The following is a 22,475-nucleotide window of genomic DNA, read 5'->3' on the forward strand; positions in this document are numbered from 1 at the left end:
AGGCGCCCTAAAAATCCCGTAATTAAAAATTCCAGTCTTCACCGATATTCGAACCCAGGACCCCAGGTTCGGAAGCCAGGCGCTTAACATACGCGCGCCCCCCTTCAGCAATGATGAATTCCTGAAGGGCAGTGGGCATATACCTATGAACAATTTAATTGATCATTAAATAATAATAAGACTTGTCTTCGAGTCCGAAGATTAATGAGGAGTGCAGCATTTCACGTGGCTACAAAGCCCCAGTGTTGACCCACGTACCTAGCCACATCTGGCGCAGGCATAACCATTGTCCGCCAGTGGTCGATTTAGATTTGCTTTTCGCTGTCTACGTCTGTCCTCGGCAGCGGATTTTCTTTTGGTCTCCAATGTGTATCGATAAAAGGATACCTCTAAAAGTCGCCTGCTACTACAGGACAGCAATAAAAGTGAATGCCCTCAACGGAAATCTGAACTGGTGGCATTAGATAGACGTAACCCAGCTGCCCTTTGTGAGGTACGCTTGGATAGGGTCGCAAGGGTCTCTTACTGAGAGGAGGCTGGCTTTACCCTCTTCTGGTTTGGAAGAGGACTGAGAAGCACGAGCAATTGGGAGTGACTTTCATGCTAAAACAACCTCTTGCCAAGAAGCTACTGGATATCCCTGTTGGTCACTTAGACAGACTAATTTTGATCATGAATAATAACGATAATGTTGGGGAAAAAAAAGATAACATAAATTCGTTCTTGGAAAACCCAGCTGGACATCACAACTCAGCTGGACATCACAACCCAGCTGGACATCACAACCCAGCTGAACATCACAACCCAGCTGGACATCACAACTCAGCTGGACATCACAACCCAGCTGGACATCACAACCCAGCTGGACATCACAACCCAGCTGGACATCACAACCCAGCTGGACATCACAACCCAGCTGGATATCACAATCCAGCTGGACATCATCGTTGTTTAGACCTCATTAAATTAAATTAATGTTTAATTTTTTTTAAACTTAAAATTTGTGTTATATATAAAGAGCATACATTCCCCTTTAATTCTGTGCCAAATAAAACATTTTCTGATAAACAAACGACGAAGTTATTGAAGCGTAACCATAACAAATACTACTGAGTAAAATGGAGAATTCTGTCGAAACATGGAAAAACTAATTACGGAGAGAAAGAGTTAATATTTGTAGATTTCCTCAACAAAGCGTCTTTATTATTTACATCCTTTATACAAGTGATTAGTGTTTACACACCTGGTCACATCTAGATCTAGAATAATCTAGATCTATCATTTTAGATCTATAGATAGATCCAAATTCTAAATCTAGATCCAGATGTACGTACATTATATGTGCCTGACATCGTAAAATATCTCTAGTTCTAGATCTAGATCTAATTCCAAATCATTTTGAAGACTTCATATAAACTGACACATTGAAAGGAACTCCGCTTTAGTTAGAGCAGTAAGATAAAAAAAACCACAAAAAACAACAACATTTAAATCTTCGCGCGTCAGCGCGCGCGAAAACCAAAAGCGATATCTCATGGTAGATACATAAGAATAGTCTATTTCCAGGCATGAACGCACTGATCTATATATGTGATTAGCAGGAACTACGATTTTTGTTTTTATTAAATTTTTTTCTTTTGCGGGGGAAATGCGTATTTTTAGACGCCAAATCGTACTCGCGTATTTTCGCTGTTCTATCACGATATTACTAAAAGATTTATATTTTGCTTTTGCTTCGGTGGTAGAGGAGCTGGCCGTTTTTCGGATTGTGCGTTTTTCTTCCTGGGCTGAGACCCATGTACTTTCACTGTCCATAGCTTTCTTGGTCACTGCCTCTCTCCACCTGTTGCGGTCTAGAGCTATGTCTTCCCAATGGTCAGTATTGATGTTCACTGATTTGAGGTCACGTTTTATTACATCTATGTAACGGAGGTGGGGGCGACCAGTCGCGAGTTGACCATATATATATATATATAGGCCTATTCTCGCTCCCCCCCCCCCCTTTTTTTTTGGGTGTTTTCGCTTAACGTATTTTAACATTTTTTTAAACCCAGACACCTCTACTTTCAACCAACGAGCCTGTCCGGTGACCTGTCTCCTTCCCCCTTCCCAGCCCAAAACCTTCGCCCCCCACCTCACGCCCCCCTGCCCGCGGAGCACGACACTAAGTGTGCTGCTACTGATTTCCGTTAAATCCTCTGCTGCCAACTTGGGTACGTCTGCTGTGACGTCACAGACTTCCATTTTCTCGCACCCCCCCCTCCTCACTATGAGCTCAAGCACGCAGGCGCGCGCACACACACACACAAATATCCTCAACCTCTATTTAGCGGCTCCGTAAATAGCTGTTGTGAATTCATGTGCCTGCAGAAATCACTACGCATAAGGGGAAAAAAAAAAAAAAGTGGCCTTGCGGACTATTTTCCCTCCAAGTCTAAAAATAAACTAGTAAACGGGATTGAGTCAATAAAGAAATCGACCAATCAGGGCCGACTTTTTTTTTTTGAGGGAAAGATTTTAACAAAAGAATAATGAAGTAAATTTTCATTGACCAACTGGATGACCTCATTAAAGATGCTTACCTCAAAATGTTACTACAAGTTGAAAGTTCACATTGGCGTTGCTATGGTTTTCAATCTAAATAAATAGTGCCTTCAACTTGAACTTACGAGATATCTTGTATATCAGAATAGTACAATATGCGTTCTCTGTTTGTGACATCTCAACGAAAAAAAAAAACAATGTTACAAAGACAGTTTGTGTGAAAACACAAACTCAAAATCGGCCCCCGAAGTGGTCCAGCCAGGCAGGTGAAAAGGCAGGTTTCAATATTTTCAGAAAGAATATCAGAATGAAATTCTTTGAAAGGCAAATGACAAAGAGGAATGGAGAAAGAAGGTTGACAGATCTTGTGTGGTGCCACGACGGTCCAGCAGACCAGGAGATAGGTGAAAGTGAATGTGAAGTTAGTTGTGAACTTGGCTTAACTGATTTCATATAATGATTATATTATTGATCTAATTGTTTTGTATAGGGCCAATCTCCTATTCAAAGCCTCATTTAAAAAAAAAATGGGTGTTTTATTTATGAACCCCACATGGCAGTTCACTAGAGAATATGAAAAACTACTTATTAATTGTTGTTTTAAATTATGTTCCACTTATATGCATATCAAATAGATTTTTTCTCTTTGAAAAAAAATAGTAACCATTTTTTTTTTGTAAATGTAGTAGTTAGAACGATAGAACGCACTTAACTTAGCAATACATTTGTAAAAAAAAAAAATATTTTTTGGGGACAAAATGTTTAAAATCGTTTGCTTTAATGTGTTCAAAATATGGTAAATGGTCATCGCCCTCACTAAATCGCCTCATGTGTTTATTACTATTAATAGTGAATAGTTGTAAAAATGGTGTAATTTTATGAAGAAACTGCTTGTATAGTTGATTTTATAAATTAATATTTTCACTTTCAGAAAAGAAAAAAGTAGCCATTGCATCAGAACTTTGAAAGGTCTAAAATATCATGATGTCAGTTTTCAAGGTTACGAGATCTAAACGGGGATGGACGGACGGACGACGGACAGACAGACCACACAAAACTAATAGCGACTTTCCCCTTTCGGGGGCCGCTAGAAAGAATTAAAAAACACAAAGAAACTAGAACAAAATAAAGCCGTAAGATTTATAATAATAAAGTCACATTTGATTAGTATAACACCATTAGCAAAATCACTCAATTATAGAGACATTTCCGGATTTAGTAATAAACAGAACATTGAACCATAAACCCATAAAACACAACCAAATAAAATACCCAGAAAGACACACACATAAAGCACATTTCTTATTCAGTATGCTAGGACAATCTGTACAAGGGCCCTATCTTCCCTATAAGTCAAACTAAAGCATGGGATGGGTTGCCTGATTCAGCCAGGAATATCAATGACCTAACTCTGTCTCTAATTACCATATACGACTAGATGAACACGTGAGTAGGGCGTACTTATTTTCTTCTTTGAAAGACAGTTGGTGATGTGAAAATAAGATAATGAGCTAACGATAACCATATTTCTATTTCTGACCTGGTCTTTACCTTTACCTATCCCTTAGTCGGACCTTTGGGGCACCATGCAAGATTTTTTCGACCGTCTTTCTCCATTCCTCTCTTTCTTTCGCCTTAGTTAGAGCCATTTTCAATGTCAGGCGCGTTGTGACAAGAGGGACAATATAGGTGGCTACCTTTATTTTTTTCATTAGAGTTAGTCCCCTTTATTACTTGATTTAAGTCCCTGTTAACTGTTTACAATTGCCACTCTCTCTCTTGAGTCTTTCAACTGACCAGTGTAGTTTGAACTAAATCTCTATAATGTTGAACTAATACTTGTGTTGTTGTACTATTGCTGTGTTACTCAAGAGGAGTGTGCCACTGTCGTGGGAAGAGTATTTCGATGATGAGCTAAGTAGACTTTATTTATTTGTTAGTACTAAGTTGGTTTATGTAAATGGTATAGGTCTACTTAGTCTCTTATCCTCTCCTATTTTTGTTTTTTTAAAGACATCTTTTGTTTAGAGACGAGACAGTAGTGTGTCTCATGAATGACGTAATTTCATTGTTAATGCATGTATGATAATATTGTAAACCATCGTTTTGGTTTTTCGGAATAAGACATTATTGTGCCTCTATGTTGGTGGTTCTTTAATTATATTGACCGGAAACTGTCTTGCTACTTTGCTTTGTTTCATTATGTCATTTTCTTTTGTGAGCCTTTATTGCCATTTATCTTTTTCTTTTGTTTGTAAATAAACTCCTTTTTTTTGTTGCAACTGAAATCTTAGACTTATTACTTGTCTGTCTCAGTAGTTTTGTACATCTAGAGGCTATAGTTATTAGCCTAGAATGGCCATAGACAATATAATTGGGACCACAAAAAATCAATGGACTAACTTGCCAGTACAGTACAGGTCACTGGTCTTATGACCTATCCTAATACAAGGTCACACCCGTCCATTCTTTTATTTTGTCTTCCCGTCGTTTTCTGTCTGCTTCTTCTTCTTTTCCTGGTACAGTTCCCTGAGATGTTACCAACCGAGAACACCATTTTCTTGTATACTTTGAAATGCGCCTATAAAAAAAAAAAAAAAGGCCAAAGAAAAACGTGACTTCCTGTAAACTTAAAGCCATAGACATTGCCTCCTTCAAAATGGACGTGACCTCTTTGCAGTTGCAACAGAGCAACACAGACGTTCTTAGGAGTTACAATTCTTGCTTGAAAAAGTTGCTGGATAGTCATGCACCTCTTGTCACTCGTACAGTCTCAGTTAGGCCATCTGCACCCTGGATGACGGAAGACATAAAGACTGCCAAACTTATTCGCCGACGTGCCGAACGTACATTTCAAAAGACAGGTCTGACGATACATCGACAAATCTACATCAAAGAAAAAAACAAGGTTAACCGTATGATTAGAGACGACAAAAAATCGAAACTTCTGATTCTTCAAAGGAGCTATTCAGGATCACCGCTGCAAATGTTAGGGACAGCAAATAACGAACGTTTGCCGTCATCTATCCCAGTATCTGAACTTCCTGATTCCTTCAATTGATTCTTCATTGGCAAGATTGAGCAGATAAATGATATGCCACCCCTCTCATCACAGCTTGACCACTCTCCAATCTTTCAAAATTCTCCTTTTGGCGGGTTTCAGCGTGTCTCGGAAGATTATGTCAAGAGTATTATTTTTAAAATGCAAAATAAATCATGTGACCTGATATCCCATTCCAAATTCATTGCTCCTTGAATGTTTAGATGAGCTTGCACCCACAATTACTAACATTGTGAACTCTTGACTGACTTCAGGCATTGTACCACAGCAATTTAAGCATGCCCTTGTCAGGCCCTTATTAAAGAAATCCAGTCTGGAATGTCTTAAAAAAAACTATCGCCCCATATCAAATCTTCCCTTCCTGTCAAAGCTTCTGGAGCGCATCGTGTTAGCGCAAACTCTTTCTCATCTTGAACAGTGCTGTCTCTTGGAAGAATTTCACTCTGCTTATAGGAAGTGCCGTAGCAGAGAGACAGCATTGATAAGGGTATTATACGACTTACTTCACAATTCCGACATAGGCCACATATCAATACTTTCCATGCTGGACTTGTCCGCAGCCTTTGATACGCTGGACCATGAAATTATCATGACCAGATTCTCTGCCACTTTTGGTTTAGCAGGAATCATCCTGGAGTGGCTTGGATCCTACCTGACTGCTACTACGCTCTAGCGCAGGGGTCGGCAACCTTTTGAGTTGAAAGAGCCAAAAATTAGAATTTACAAAATTTTAAAGTTTTTAAAGAGCCACAACATTTACATTTTTTTCTTACCAACAATAAATAGTACTCACACAATATTTAATGGAGAAAAAAAAAACGAATATATTTATTCATATATAATTAGTGTTTTCACAACAAATTATATAATATACATATGGCATTATTAGATAATTATTTTTTTTTTATTTCGGTTGTAACTAAAGAAGTTAAACATTTACTTACACTACTAACTTATACTTCACTAACAAACATTTGAACAAACAAATTCATGGAGGAGGGTTGTGTTGAAAAGTGAGTACAAGAGGCTCAGAGATAGAATCGGCGCCTAATTTTCGTTAAATGATTCAGAACTATTTTTTAAAAATGTTTCGATAAAATAAATAATATTTGCGCATAGAACTTAAGAGCCGAAGCTTCACACCCAAAGAGCCGTATGTGGCTCGCGAGCCGCAGGTTGCCGACCCCGGCTCTAGCGCACTCTCCTTTGGCTTCCCGTGAAAGGAAGAATCGACTTCAAGGTGGACACACTTTGTCATCAGTGTATACATAACAATGAAATGCCCTTGTACCTGAGCGAACTGATCACTCCACATGTCCCTCGGAGAGCCCTGCGCCACGTTTCTCCTTCAAAAGCGACAGTCTGCGGGCTTTCTCAGTGCACGGACCAAAGGTTTGGAACTCACTCCCCATTGGTCTTAGACAAACAACATGCTACTCCACTTTAAAGAAGAACATTAAGACCTACCTTTTTAAAACTTTTTTTAGATTAGTTTGTCATGTTAGTTCTCGTGTTTTTGTTTGTAATGTTATTACAGCGCATTGAGCCTACAATTTGTTTGTTAACAGCGCTTTATAAATAAAATTATTATTATTATGTTAGAAATGAACGAGTAGTCATTCTCTGGCGCTGCCAGGGTCGAGTTTCGCTAAAGAGAAACAAAATTCATCGTAGTCCCTTTAACAGTTTCCACTGAGGAATTTTTTGGTGATGTGGCAGGTCTGCAGCAGTACCGTCCTCTGACAGGCAACGAAGATGTTCCTAGGAATGTTAAGGGCCTTGAAGGTGTCTGTGAGGTCAGTTGTTATTATCCCCTCGGTTGATATAACAATGGGGTATATTGTTATTTTGGACAATTTCCATAGACGCTTAATCTCCAAGCCTAGGTTCCCATATTTTCTTTGTTTTTCTATCTCAGTTTTTCTTAAATTATGAGACAGTGGTAAGGCGATATCGATAATGGTAGCGGTTTTTTCTTTTTTATCGATGAACAGCAGATCCGGGCGATTGAAATCTACCGTTTTGTCGGTCAGAATAGGCCTATCCCAGTACAGCAGATGATCAGTAGACTCGAGAACCTCTTGCGGAGAGTATTTATAATAAGGGGGAGTGTCCTTACCGATCAATTTGTACGTCAAAGCCAAGTGTTGGTGTATTAACTTTGCAACTTGGTTATGGCGACCTAGGTAGGCTGATTCTGATAGGGCTGGACATCCTGCCATAATGTGTTCAATCGACTCGCCCACATTTCCACATTTTCGGCATTTGTCGACAACATTGAGTTTCAGGATATGCTTCTCGTAATTTTTTGTCCTGATTACTCTGTCCTGTATTGCTGTAACAAAGCCTTCTGTTTCAGGGTAGAGATGACCTGCTTTGAGCCATGTTGAGGAAGCAGCCTTGTCGATGTTGTCCCCATGTAATGAAGCCGGAAATTTTCCGTGGAGTGTTTTTTCTTCCCATTGGCGAATCTCATGCCCTACGTCGTCCAAACCGATATTGACATCAGCATTGTGTAGGTTCAGAGGGGTTGCATCGGAGTCGTATTTCCGTAGGAAGGAAACTAATTTGTTGCTGGAGGCGAGCAGTTTTGATCGTATTTTTAAAACTTGCATCTTACACAATTTGAAGATGTTCTGCAATCCACGACCCCCATCCTTCCTGGGCAGGTATAAACTTATGGTGGAGGACTTGGGGTGTAGGCATCGAAACTTGGTTAGTAATTTTCTAGTGAGTCTGTCAATGTCATGTAGGTCGGTGTCAGTCCATTTGATCACACCGAACGTGTAAAGGAGCACAGGGACGGCCCAGCTGTTTATTGCAGTGATGAGATTACTGCCAGACAGTTTGGTGTTGAGGATTTTATTAACTCTTTGCCTATATTTGCCAAGAAAGTCCTCTTTTAATTTCTTATGGTTTATCTTGACATTCTGGTTTATTCCAAGATATTTATAAATAGAGGCGGAGTTCAATTCCTCGATGCCTTCAAATTCAATGTTGGTGTTCGTTGCCTTGCCCTTTTTAATGCTTATGATGCCACACTTATCCAGGCCAAAAGACATACAGATATCGTCACTAAAACATTTTACCGTTTTGATTAAGGTGTGTAATTTTTGCTCGGTTTCTGCATATAGCTTTAGATCATCCATGTATAATAAGTGGGACACACATTTTGTACATTTAGTGTCAACCCTAAAACCGTTTGTAGAGTCTTGGAGTAATGTAGATAGAGGATTAATCGCTAGGCAGAACCAGAGTGGAGATAGTGAGTCACCCTGGTATATACCTCTTCTTATGTGCACAGAACCTAGTTTATCACGATTTAGGTGCAGGTTTATCTTCCAATTATTCATACAGACTTTCAATAGTTGTTTTATTCTTGGGTTGATTCTATGGATGTCCAGGGTTTTTAATAGCCAATCATGCGGAACTGAATCGAAAGCTTTTTTGTAGTCGATGTAACACATGTGTAAATTTCTCTTTCTTCTATTAGCTTGATGCAATATAATACCATCTATAGTTAGCTGTACTTTACAGCCCATCGACTCTTCAATGCAACCTTGTTGTTCATCTGCTAGTAGCTTATGGGCAGAACAAAATTTATACATTTTACTTTTTAAAAGTGAAGTTAATAGTTTATACACCACTGACAGACAAGTGATAGGGCGATAGTTTGATGGTTGGTTCGGATCACCTTTTTTGGGGAGGAGAGATGTTCTCCCTTCAGTGAGTTCTAACAGCATTGAAGACGGTTCTGATATTAGCTCGTTAAAACTTGATGTTAGTGGTGCATGTACGGCTGTAAGTTTTTTCAGCCAAAAGTTGTGTATATTGTCCGGTCCAGGAGCAGTCCACTTGTGGGTTTTTGAAATAGCTGCGGAGACTTCCTCAGCTGTGAAATCCTCATCAGACATTTCTGGTATTAGGTTGTTTTTAGTTTGGATTTCCTCGATCCAGTCAGCCTGCACATTGTAATGTAGCGGGTCGGACCAAAGCGCCGCCCAATAGTCGGTAAACGCGCCGTGTTTAGTGCTATCAATGGTTTGAATTTTGTCAGCACCATTATCAGCTAGTTTACGGAAGAACTGTTTTCTCGTGTGCTGAAATAAAGCGTTATGCTCCTTTCTTTTTGGTGGTTTCGTGGTAGCGCTTTAACCTAGCTCCCTTTAGTTTAGCTTTCTGTCTCAGAGTATCTTTCAAACATAAGAGTCGTGCGTGGCTATCACAGTCCGTCAATTTGATTCCAGTTGTTCTTAGTATTGTCTTCATTTTGTTAAGTATTTTCGCGGAATGATTGTTTCCCAGATATTGTCCAATTGTATCCATTTGGCTCCTCAGTTGATTTAATATTATTATTATTATTATTATTAAGGAAGTTCTTTGCGAGCCCCAAAGATCTTGTAATATGGCCATAGATTTTTAGCTTGCGTTTTTTTGTTTACCTTAGCAGGTTATCAATCATGGGGTCCAGTAACCCTGTCTCTAATCTCTTGGTTTGTGATGCTGTCTTTAAATTTTCAAACACATTATTTAAAATACATTCTATGTCACATATTTATTGTTACACATACATTGATGCACATTTTCACACACTGTCACACATTGTCAATCACAGACACACTATTTCACAAACACTGTCATACGCTTCTTGTCAGACCGAATAGTCACACACGTTTTGTCAGACACACATTTTCACATACATATGCACATTGTCATACACAGACACACATTTTCACACACATTGTGACACTCTTCTTGTCAGGCACACAAGAAGGATGGCTGCCTGGTCGTGAGGTTTGCGCGCTGGACTGTCGTTCGGATTTATCGATGGTCGAGGGTTCAAATCCTGCCCGCTCCCATCCCCCGTCGTCCTGCGGGAGGTTTGGACTAGGAAGTAAACTATCTTCAACTCTGAAGGAACATCCGAAACATGTAAAACATTTTACAAACATTTTACATTGTCATATACTTTTGTGTCAAATACTTATTGTCACATACAGACACACATTATCACACACAGACACACATTGTAACACACAGACACATATTGTCACACACAGACACGAATTGTCACACACGGACACACATTGTCACACACAGACACACATTGTCACACACAGACACATTGCACATACTTTTTGTCAGACACTGACACACAATATCAGACACACAGACAAACATTATCCCAAAACAGAGCTGTGTCTACAAAAAATCGAGTGTATCGATTACTGGGCGCCTGTCAGGAAGATGTGCTGGTGTAACTCGAGAAAATAAGTGGGGAGGGGTCCGTGGCGGAGAGGCTATTTAAGGTGTGGGAATAAGCCTGCAGGTGACTAATAGAAGGCTTGTTATAAAACAATGTAGATCTAGATATGTAGGAAATATCTCCAATTATTAAAGTATTTCAAGTCTCGCAGCTTTAACTACAACTTTTATTCCTTCTTTCTCTCTCTCTCTCTGTACGTCAGCCACCTCTCTTTCCTTCTGTCTTTTTTTTATAGTTTCCTCTTTATTTTTTCTTCTCTCGATCTCTATCCCTTCTATTATATCTCTTCTCACTCACCTTTTTCATCTTTCTCTTACCTTCTCCCTCTTTTACTTTCTCCCTATTTCTGGCTCTCTCTTTCTTTCTTTTATCGCCCTTTCTCTCTTTCTCTATCTTTCTCTTTCTTTCTTTCTTTTCTCTCTCTCTTTTTCCTTTGTATCTGTCTCTTTTTCTTCTTCTCTGTCGCTTTTTCTTTCTCTCTCTCTCTTTCTTTCTTTCTCTTTCTTTTTTTCTCTTTCTTTCTTACTTTCTCTTTCTTACTTTCTCTTTCTTTCTTACTTTCTCTCTCTCTTTCTTTCTCTATTTGTCTCTCTTTCTTTCTCTCTCTTTCTTTCTCTCTCTCTCTCTCTGTCTTTTTCTCTTTTTCTTTCTCTTTCTCTCTCTCTCTGTCTTTCTTTCTCTGTCTCTCTTTCTCTATTCTCTGAATAGTTTCTCTCTCTCTCTCTCTCTCTGTACCATTATTTCTTGTGATTAACTCTGAAGAGGTTAGAAGTGCTGCAATGTCTTCAGCGTTGCACACATTTAAATATCTATACGTCGTTGGCAATCGATAGTTTTAAAAGTGATTTGTTTGTCGCCAAACTTTTGACTGTCAAGCAGGAAGTTGACTTTTAATGGTTTCAAAAAGCGTTCCCATGGTTTAAGTGGATATCATTTTGTCTGTATGCCCAGAACGTACTTACGACATGTACTATACTTTGTAACAATAATAAGGCGGACACAAGCCCGTTAGCTTGCAGTGGTACGGTATATATAGTCTACGCCTATGGCTCAAGGCGCGCCTGGCCCCACGCATCACAGCCACCCGTGAGACCACGTCGACAGTCGCACCTGGCCCCGCGTATCACAGCCGCCCGTGGCGCCGCGTATGACAGGCGCCTTGGCCCCGCGTATGACAGTCGCCCCTGGCCCCGCGTATGACAGTCGCCCCTCGCCCCGCGTATCACAGCCGCCCGTGGCGCCGCGTATGACAGGCGCCCTGGCCCGGCGTATGACAGTCGCCCCTCGCCCCGCGTATCACAGCCGCCCGTGGCTCCGCGTATGACAGTCGCCCTGGCCCGGCTATCACAGTCGCCCGTGGCGCCGCGTATCACAGTCGCCTCTGGCCCCGCATATGACAGTCGCCTCTGGCCCCGCGTATGACAGCCGCCTTGGCCACGCGTATCACTGCCCCCCCCTGGCCCCGCGTATAACAGCCGCCCTAGGCTCCGCGTACTTCTAACCCCCTCCTCTGCTCAGGCACAGCCATGAAGAATTTTGTTTGAAGAGGTGGGGTCGGGAGAGGGAAGGCATGGGCGGCGAAGTAAAGGAACGGAAGGCCACGAAAATGCAGGATTCAGCAGAAATCAGCATCACTCCGTGAAAGACAAGGCGAGAGAGAAAAAAAAAGGCGAGTCTAATGATGGCATTGACTAAGCCTCTGTCTGCCGTTGCTGACACTTCCTCCTCGTACAAGAATCACTTGTTTGTGCCAACTAGCTGCAGATCGATTCCCTATAAGCTGTATTCTATGATTACTTCTTTATCATGAGTTCGCGTGTCTTTTTGCGCGCGTGTGTGTTGGAGCGCCGGTCCATGATGAAATGACTAAACGTGAGCGGGAAAAAGGAAGTCTCTAAGTGTGAGAGTGTGTTTGCGAGTGTGTGTTAGTGTGAGTGTAGTGTGGGATTGAGTGTGTGAAGTGCGAGCGTATGTGTGTTTGTTTGTTCGCGAGTGTGTGATATGTGTGTGAGAGAGAGAAGGTGTGTGTGTGTAAACTACTTTTGGTCTTTAAGTTTCCGCCTAACGCCCACGAGCTTTACCATCCCTTTGATATAACAAAGACTACTAACTAAAGATGTAAATCTCTACAACGGAGGTGCCTGAAAGCTTATCCCGAGTGGGGGACAAACGTATGCCAAAGGCATTTTATTTTTGGTGAGCTGAAAGGATGTCGTCGTAACAGATGTGCCCCGATGAAAACGCTTTAACTCTTTCTCTCCGTAATTATTTGTCCACGTTTCGATGGAATTCTTCATTTTGACCATTACATTTCAGTCCCCCTGTTACGATCAAGCTCAAACAGCTTTGTTGTTTGTTATCAGAAAATGATTTATTTGCTATAGAATTAAAGGGGAATGCAGGCTCTTTTTATATTGTTACGATCTTCCCAATCAGGCCTTCTGCATACACTGCCCAACAACACAAAACATCTAAAACATCAACTTGACAACAAGAGCTTCAATAAACAAAGTGGCGTTTTAATTACATCGACAGCCAATTCAACACAATTGGCTACAACTAACTTGAAATGCTTTCTTGTACTTAACAGAACTGCCAAACTAACACTACAAGTCTCTCTAGCTCGTACAGCTACATTCTCGAAGACTCAAAGGTACCACACGGTCCTTACTGCTTCGCTGTTCTGGACACGACTGTCCTTGCTTTACACATTGTCTCTCGACCGTGAAGGATCTTGATCACATGACCACAACACAGGTCATACTTGCGGTTGTTAGCATTACTGTCCCTTGTCTATTGACACGTTGACCTGTGTGATTGGCCTGAGTCGTGTGTATCGGTAGGCCGCACACACATTAACCCTTTCAGTCCGCCACTGGAGTTACTACAATATAATGCAAAATAGAGTTTATAAAATTAAACATAAATTTAATTTAATGAGGTCAAATCAACGATGGTATCGTCGATCAGGAGAGAAAGAGTTAAAGACCTGAATCAGATGTCCTTATGGTCCGAGATTTTCCGAATCCCTTTTATGGACCATTTGACCAGGGAAAAGCTTTTATCCGTGGCCAGGATGAGGAATTGGCTCTTCACCGATTCCTCTGTCCGAAGTCCCGTCTTATCCAAAGTGATCATGTATTCACACCCGGTGTGTCGCTGGACACGTCCCTTGAGCCAACGCCACGGGTTCCCCCGCCCGCGCGTGGCCGGAGGCCGAGCCAACTTGAGGCCCTTCGTATGCCTATAATGTCCCACCGCACCCGTGCGGGGACCATCACGGCTCGTATGGCCCCGTTAGGGAACAAAGCGGTGGTGGTTTGGACTGGTTTTTAGCGAGCCTTTGTTACATTCCTACTATGTGCAATGTACACTCGCTAGATTGTACTTGTGGTAGCCCACTGAGAGCTATGTGTGCAGCCGTTCTTGGCCTAACCACTTCCCTTGGCGGACGTTTCCACGGAGGCGACGGTAGCTGGAATTTCTCCGCTTTAAAGACCATCTTAGGTTCCAACTTTCTTTAACTGACGTAGAAGAGAGCACTTGGCTGCAGGCGGCTTCAGGTTGAGGTCACTTACAAAGGCCGCGGGATACGCATTTGAGACAAAAAAAAAGTCCACTGCCAACCTAAACGGCAAAAAAAAAAAGAATTTAATTCGACCACTGGTGGACATCAGCTATGTCTGCAATGGATGTGGCAAAATAAGTATATAGAATCTGGCGATACGTAACCATGTGAAGGACTGCACTCCTCATTGTGATTCGGACTCAAAGACAAGCCCTATATTCTTTCTACATGCTTCTTTATAAGTACCATCTTAGTCGTATCTTCGGCGTTATAAGAACAAAGAGAAATTCATATAACCCATTTAAACCTTTTGTTTCTTAAATCATTCTGCGTAATTTTCGTTGCCACTTTAACAGCTGCCATTTTGACTATCTAGTGTAAGCTCACAGAGCGTGGAGCTCCATTCATCCACATTTTATGTTTCGCTTCTTTTACATTCTTTCATTCCTCCACTAAGTTTAACTTTTTGTTCAATAGCTACATCTGCTTATTAATTTATGTTCACCTGACCTCGTTTTAATCTGCGTGTGCTAGCTTCTGCTGCGATAGTCTCCCAAATCAATAACGCGGGAATCGATTTAAGCATTTACGCTGCTGGTACGAGGAGAGAAATAATGTTTTGAAAAAAAATTGTTTCGTTGTTTTTTTTTTCTTCTTTACTAACAGAGCAAGATAACTATTTTTTAACGAGATGTAATCGAATATAACTGATAATTACGATACCTCGTGTTCATGCAAGGGAGATGTATCGTTACATTAAGACGATACCAAGGACGATTATAAGCATGTGATTATACTGATCCACTAGCAAGGTTGTCATAAGCAATGAGTCTAAATTAGGGCCGGATCAACGACAGTACAAGACTACGACTGTTCATCAACCAAGATAACATATTAAAAAAAAGTTGTTTCTTTTTTAAAGACCATTTCTCTTTTATGGCGGGAAGCGTGGTCGACAGGCTAAGTGCGCTTGAACTTGGCTTGTCTGGGCTACCTAGAAGATGGCTCGAGGTTCGACTCCCGCAGAGTTGCGTTTACTGAGCGCCTAGAGGCAGCACGGAAAACCAACTCCTAGATACCCCCCTCCCCCACTGGTCCACAAATGAGATTGGACCAAAGCGCTCTGAGCATGCTATAAGCATGAAAGTAGCGCTATATAAAAGCTATAATAATAATAATAAAATGATATGAAGCTGATGACGTCTGCAAAGAGCGACTTTAGAATGTAAAGAATGTCTAGACCTTCAGAGCAAAATTTAATTTTACAAAGATTATAATTTGAAAAATGATAAGTCAAATTTTTCCCAGTGTGGTCAATTAGCAAGCAATTTTTTTTTTCCACAAAGATATACATAAACTGTCAAATTTAGGCCTATAGGAAAATTTTTAAAATCTTAAAGCGTGCCATATTTGTCAAGACAGAAATAGGAATACTTTTAATTTTAATCTCATTTCTCTTATTTTGTAGCATTTAATATTATTTTATATTTTTTAAATTTCTCTTATCAATTGTTCTTTGTAAATGCAACTTCTATTTGTAAATGTAAAACATGAGATTGACAATCATTCCCGACCCTATAGCAAAATAAAAGTTAGTAAATTAGTTAGTAAGCTAGCTATTCACTTTGCATTAGGATTGAAGCGACTGTCATTTGCAGGTCTTAAATTAAAAAGAAAAAGCCGCATTAATTAAGCTTTTAATTATTAATATTGAAAGTATTGACAGCAGTAATAGCCTACATTAGACCAGCGTTTCCCAAACTGTGTTCCGTGGAACCCTAGTGTTCCTCAAGGCCTAAATAGATGTTCCATGGACTACTGGAATATCTTATCTTATATAATCCAGACGTTACTTCAAAAAAGAAGATGATTACGTCCTACGCGTCATGTATTTAGTCATGCATATTAACCAATGGCCTAAATTCTGCCAAGTCACTGGTTTTCGTGGCTAGCTCAGGCAACCCATTCCATGCTCTAATAGCACTAGGGAAGAAGGAGTGTTTGTACAAATTTGTCCCAGCATATGGGACGAGGAATAATTAAGTAATAGGCCACCATATGAATTAGTCTCTCCAAAAATAAGCAAAGTGTTCCTCTAAATACGCTGAATCTGCGAAGTGTTAAGGATACATTTTGGGAATCACTGTATTAGACACTCCTCTTTAGGAGACTACCCACGAAAAAAAATGGTTTAGTACTAGTAGTATTAGTAGGGGGGAAAAAAGATAGCCACCTAATTATCATAGGTGAGAATACTTCTTTGCCGAAAAATGAATCTTGAATTATTTGAAAAAATATATATAATTTTTTTTTTCATAAATTCGTTTTCCTCTGTTTAGATTTAGATATAACATAAGAAGTAAATCTATGTCAAGTCATTGACTTATTCACGTTTAATTTCTTGCTTATCTTACCAGGCAAATGCAAGACGAGTTCACGACCTATCAGGAGAGTGTGAAGAAACTCAGCGAGGAAACCAAGAAGACTGGCCAGATTTTGGACGAAGGTGCGGTCTGTGAAATTTGTCATAAAACCAAATTCGCAGATGGCGTCGGCCACAGCTGTCAATTCTGTCTGAAAAAATCTTGCGCCAGGTGTGGGGGCCGAATGCAGGGCAAGCCAGGGCCGGGCAAGGAAAAAGTACAGGTAATAGTTTTGATTAGAAAACATTTATACAACAACAATAATATATAATCCTTATTTCATAGATCTAGATCTAGGTTTATCGACATAAGTAATGTTCTTGTTCCTTTATGACTTTTGTTTTCGTATTTGCTATTTAATTAAAATGACTCAGTGTTTTAAAGGTATGCTCAATATGCATATTTTGTTAAATATAGTCAAAGACTTATTTAAAGATTAACGACATTGCGTAGGTGTATTAGGATAATAGGGATTGAGGAGTGTAGAAAGTCCTGCAGGGGTGTAGGACCAGAAGGTGAAGCACCCCGAAGCACCAAACCATCTATCTATCTATCTATCTATCTATCTATCTATCTATCTATCTATCTATCTATCTATCTATCTATCTATCTATCTATCATTTCGTCTATCCGTCTGTCTGTCTTTCCAACTTTTCTTCTTCCTCTTATATAAATTGTATATACGGCTCCTGTCTCGAAAGACAATTAAAAGAAATTTCTCTAAATCAAATAAGAACATAAAACTAAAATGTTATTTAACCTTGGTTAGGCCAATAATAGAATATGCATCCTCCGTATGGGACCCCTCAACTCAAGAAAACATTAAGAAACTGGAACAGACACAAAATAGAGCAGTGAGATTCATAACAAACGAATATTCACATTTGACTAGAGTAACACATTTAGTAAAATCACTAAATTTAGAAAGCCTTCAGGACAGAAGGCTCAAAAGTAAAGTAGCAATCATACACAAAACACTGAACCATAATCTTCAAATACAAAAACAAAATTTAATAAAATACTCTGAAAGACACAAAGATAAAGAGACATTTCTCATCCCATATGCTAGGACAAACTTGTACAAATACTCCTTCTTCCCTAGTGCTATTAGAGCATGGAATGGGTTGCCTGAGCTAGCCAGGAAAACCAGTGACTTGGCAGAATTTAAGTCATTGGTTAATATGCATGACTAAATGCATGACGCGTAGGACGTAATCATCTTCTTTTTTGAAGTAACGTCTGTATTATATAAGATAAGATAAGATAAGATGCGTCCATATGCTAGCTGTACACCTCACACATTGCCATGGAATGAGACTCCATATCACTTACTTTTGGCTTGACAACTTAATTAAAACCCAGTGAGCCTGGGCCCCACTTTGACTACAGTAGAAATAAATAATACCCCGCATCTCCACCCTGTAGAATCGCGTCTTTGTCTACCAACAACCCCAAGATTCGCACTGTTGAACCTCACGAGAAGCATTCATTAAATTGGGCCCCTCAATTGGTAAGTCCGGTCCTGGGTGCTTGAGATGAACTTCGATTGGGAACAGAGCAGGACTAGTTCTCCCGTAGTTCTCTGGCAAGAAACTGGGCCGTAAGGCGTAAGGCCTCATAGCTCTCATACAAGTCGAGTGACTGTCCAGACACGACCACCCTTAGCTCCTGGAGCTAGAGAGACTTGTACAAGATATGCGACACTGTTTCTACGATCTCTCCACAGTGGCGGCATCGGGAGTCATAGTTCGGACGGAACCAAGCGGCCCCCGAGTGCCAGTTAGGGGCCCCACACTTAGCTTTAGTTATGTATTCTACCGACTGTCCCCTTGAAGTGTATTTGCCTTTCTTGCCAATTTAAACTCAATGCTAAGTTTCGTTTTGTTTCTTTCAGCAATTATGGGCGTGCAATCTGTGCAAACGAAAGCAGGAGCTCATGGCCAAGACAGGGGCGTGGTATCATGGGGGAATGGCCAGACCCGTCGCGCTGGACGTGGGGGACATCGCCTCTGGAAGCGACACAGGGTCCACCAAGGCCGACACCAGCCCCTCCAACGAGAAGCGGGCTAAAATGATGGACAAGCAGGGCCACGATGGGAGCCAGGGCTCTGAGAAGGAGAACATGGACCGGCAGAGGAGTATCAGCCGTGCCGGAAGTCTTCAGGGGAAAGAACTGAAAAGACAGTTCTCCATGTCGGATGCCATGAACCGCGGTCACGATTCCGGAAGCGCCTCCCAGCAGTCAGCGCCTTCGTCGGCGGGAGGGTCCCAGGCCGGTTCTGGGCCCGCCTCCGCTGCTGACCAGGACAAAACACGTGACCAGGACAGGGGCAGAGGTAAAGAGAGGGGGTCGGCCAAGCACCGGTTTCACAGTGAGAGCCGACTGACGGAGACAGACCGCAGGTACGGGGCCCTGGACTCCCAACACCCCTCGGAAAGGGACCGCCACAAGGCTCAGAGAGAAGGTGAGAGGGCGCCCCCCACCTCAAACAAAGGGGGCCACTTGGAGGATAAGAAAATGACGCCACATGGAAATAGCCGCAATGAGCAGGATACGGATCTTAAGGATAGGCATAGGTGAGTACTTTTGACCTTTGCACTTTAACCCTTTGTAAAGAAATACTATATGCATAAATAGTCCCTATTTTTTTCTCCAGGCCTGTCGTTATACGTATTTTTTTCCAATCTCTCTTTTTCTCTCTTTGTCCCTCTCTTTATGTCTCTTTTCTCCATATGCACCTCTCTTTATGTCTTTTTTATCTCTCTATCTATCCCTTTCTTTATGTCTCTTTTTTTCTCTTTACTTCCTTCTCTCTTTGTGTCTTCCACCCCCTCTCTGAGACTCTCTCCTCCTTTCTGTTATCATGTTTAGTTTTACTATCTAGTTCAACGCAGGGCCGGACTTAAGACTTGACAAGGCGTTAAACTATTTGAGTTATGGGGCTTCTTGTAATCAACATAAGGCATTTAAAAAAATCTTTTTCTTCAAATGATATAACAAAACTGCTCTCTTTACCAAGAAGCCCGTATAAGATATTGGCCCCAAATCACCCCAATAGAAAGAAAACTATATGGAGAGCTCCCTGATTTGGAAACCACTGCGCAGTTCATCTCATGTATTGGTCAACACTCCAACATTACAATTAGAACGAAGAAGAAGAAGAAGAAGAAAATGATATAAAATATATTTGGAAGCATATTTTGGGGGAACCGCCAAGCAAGTGGGGTCCTAAGCTATATCTTATGCTGTGTATATATTAATCCAGCAATTGGTCTTTTACCTTTTACCTTCACCTATCCCTTAGTCTGTTGGACCGTTGGGGCACCACGCAAGATTCGTCGATCGCCTTTCTCCTACTTAGAACCGTTTTCAAAGGCAGGCCCGTCCATTCTTTTATGTTGTCCTCTTATCGCTTTCTCTGTCTGCCTCTTCTTCTTTCTCCTGGTAGGCCTACTGTTCCCCGAAGGTAGGTCCTTGCGAGCTCCGAAGATCTTGTAATATGGCTGCAATATGGCTGTAACCATGTCTCTGATCTCTTGGTTTGTGATGCTGTCTTTGAATGTGAAATATAGAATCCTTCTGTAGCATCTCAATTCCATTGCTGGGATCCTGATGCGGTCCCTGGTCACTTGGTCGACTCAGATGCAAACTTCTCCACGCCTCTACTACGATCTTACATTTAGTATTACAATGTGCTGCTGATACTGGGGAAAGTAGTAGTAACGCAATAAAAAAAACGCGATATTGTGTGTGTGAATATTCAACGACGCCATTAATCATGCCAGCAGAACATGAACAAACTTGTTTGGCCTTTGTGGCTCCTGTTGTTCTGGCTCAGGGATTCTCAATATCTGCTAATCAACTGATCAATTTAGATATATATGTAATTATAACGTAGCAAGAATAAATTTTGGACTGACCCATTTGTTTCCATTTGTGATTATGTACTGGTTCTTGATATCGCCTGATCTACTGTTCAATCTAGATCTATAGATAGGTCTAAGTTAGCATGAATACATTCTAATTAACCCATTTGTCCCCAATAGTAAAAATGTTTACAAATACATATTTTGGAAACGACGGTATGACTAATTAGGTTGTAGCAATGCGAGTGATCAGAAGCTTATTTTTACAAAGCTTATATCAACTCACTCTGTCTGTCGGTCTGTCTGTCGGTCTGTCTGTCAGTCTGGTAAAAAGTGTGTACACGCTATTTCTCCCACACCCATTCTCGGATCGAGCTGAGACTCTGCACAATCATTCATTGACATAGACCCCTTAAATTATTGTTAACGCTATTTCTCCTTCATGCATTCTCCGATCAAGTTGATGCTTTAAACAATTATTTATTGTACCTAACAAAATATGAGTCAATAAACAAAAATACTCAATCAATCAATTAATTACTGGTGATTAATGTTTTTGTTTGATATCGAATTTGGGAAATAACTTGTACATTTTTGGTAGATTTAGTTTTAAGGACGGAGTTCTTTCCCTTTCGATTAGCTTTTTTTTTTTATGTAGAGTGTATCTGTCCTGCGAATGCTTATTTGTTCAATCTCTTTTGTGGAACTGGAAGGGGGTGTGTCTGGAAGTATTCCATGCTGCCTTTAGGTGCTCAGCAAACACGAATCTGGATTTGAACTCGAGCCCCCTCGATAGGTAGCAAAACGGTTTTCGCCACTCGTCTTTAACGCCAGTGTAGGTTCCAAAAATATAAAGGCATGTTTTTTTTTAAAACAATTCCTCTGTTCAGCTTACAAACTCACTGGCAAAAAAAAATGGAAGATGGACACGGCTCTCGAAAACGGCTCTAATTTTTTTCTAGAAATTTGTCAGTTTAGGAAAATAATTACTAGCTAATTGGCCTCACCAGTGGTGGACTGGCTATATGGGCGTTCGGGCAAAAGCCCGGTGGGCCGGTAGGGCCTTATGGATGTCACTATGTCACGTATTAAATTGTAAATAGTTTTTATAATATTCTCTTATAAAAGGGGCCCTCTGAGCGTCGCGTAAACAAAATCTTATACCGGCTCTGCAGTCTAATACTTACTAAATTTAACACGTTTTCCGAAATAATGTAATAGCCTACATCCGTAGACATTGAAACTTGTAGGCTTCATTCTTTTATGGCCTACACACTTTGTGAATTAAAAATCAACATAATGCCTATATTTCTTAAAAAGGATATAGTATTAACTCTTTCTCTCCGTAATTATTTTTCCACGTTTCGAAGGAATTCTTCGTTTGCTCATCACTATTTCACTCAAAATTCAGCTTCAATAGCTTTGTTGTTTGTTATCGGAAAATGTTGTATTTGGTATAGAATTAAGGGGGAATGCAGGCTCTTTTTATATAATTCAATGTCAAGTTAAAAAAAAATTATACATTAATTTAATTTAATAATGTCAAAATCAACGATGGTATCGTCGATTAGGAAAGAAAGAGTTAACTCTATCTTCTGTATGCATTGGTACAGTTATCGATACATTATCAAACTTAACATAATGACTTCGAGGATAGGTAGACCTAGAATTTGAAGCCGATCATATGATATACAATTTATGAGCCGGATTGTATAGAACTTCCCGTACCGATTTTGACTCCAAATG

The 22,475-nt window shown here is 40.5% G+C and overlaps 1 protein-coding gene across 1 annotated transcript in view; it reads left to right on the plus strand.

The window, feature by feature from the left end:
* LOC106055885 (regulating synaptic membrane exocytosis protein 2-like) overlaps nucleotides 1-22,475 on the plus strand; it is a 126,684-nt gene that overhangs the window by 19,446 nt on the left and 84,763 nt on the right. Inside the window, exons 3-4 of the mRNA XM_056015929.1 lie at nucleotides 16,857-17,085; nucleotides 18,757-19,439. Coding sequence (XP_055871904.1) covers nucleotides 16,857-17,085; nucleotides 18,757-19,439 — 912 coding nt within the window. The remainder of the gene's footprint in view (nucleotides 1-16,856; nucleotides 17,086-18,756; nucleotides 19,440-22,475) is intronic.

This window comes from Biomphalaria glabrata, chromosome 17 (assembly GCF_947242115.1).
Source record: "Biomphalaria glabrata chromosome 17, xgBioGlab47.1, whole genome shotgun sequence".
NCBI lineage: Eukaryota > Metazoa > Mollusca > Gastropoda > Planorbidae > Biomphalaria > Biomphalaria glabrata.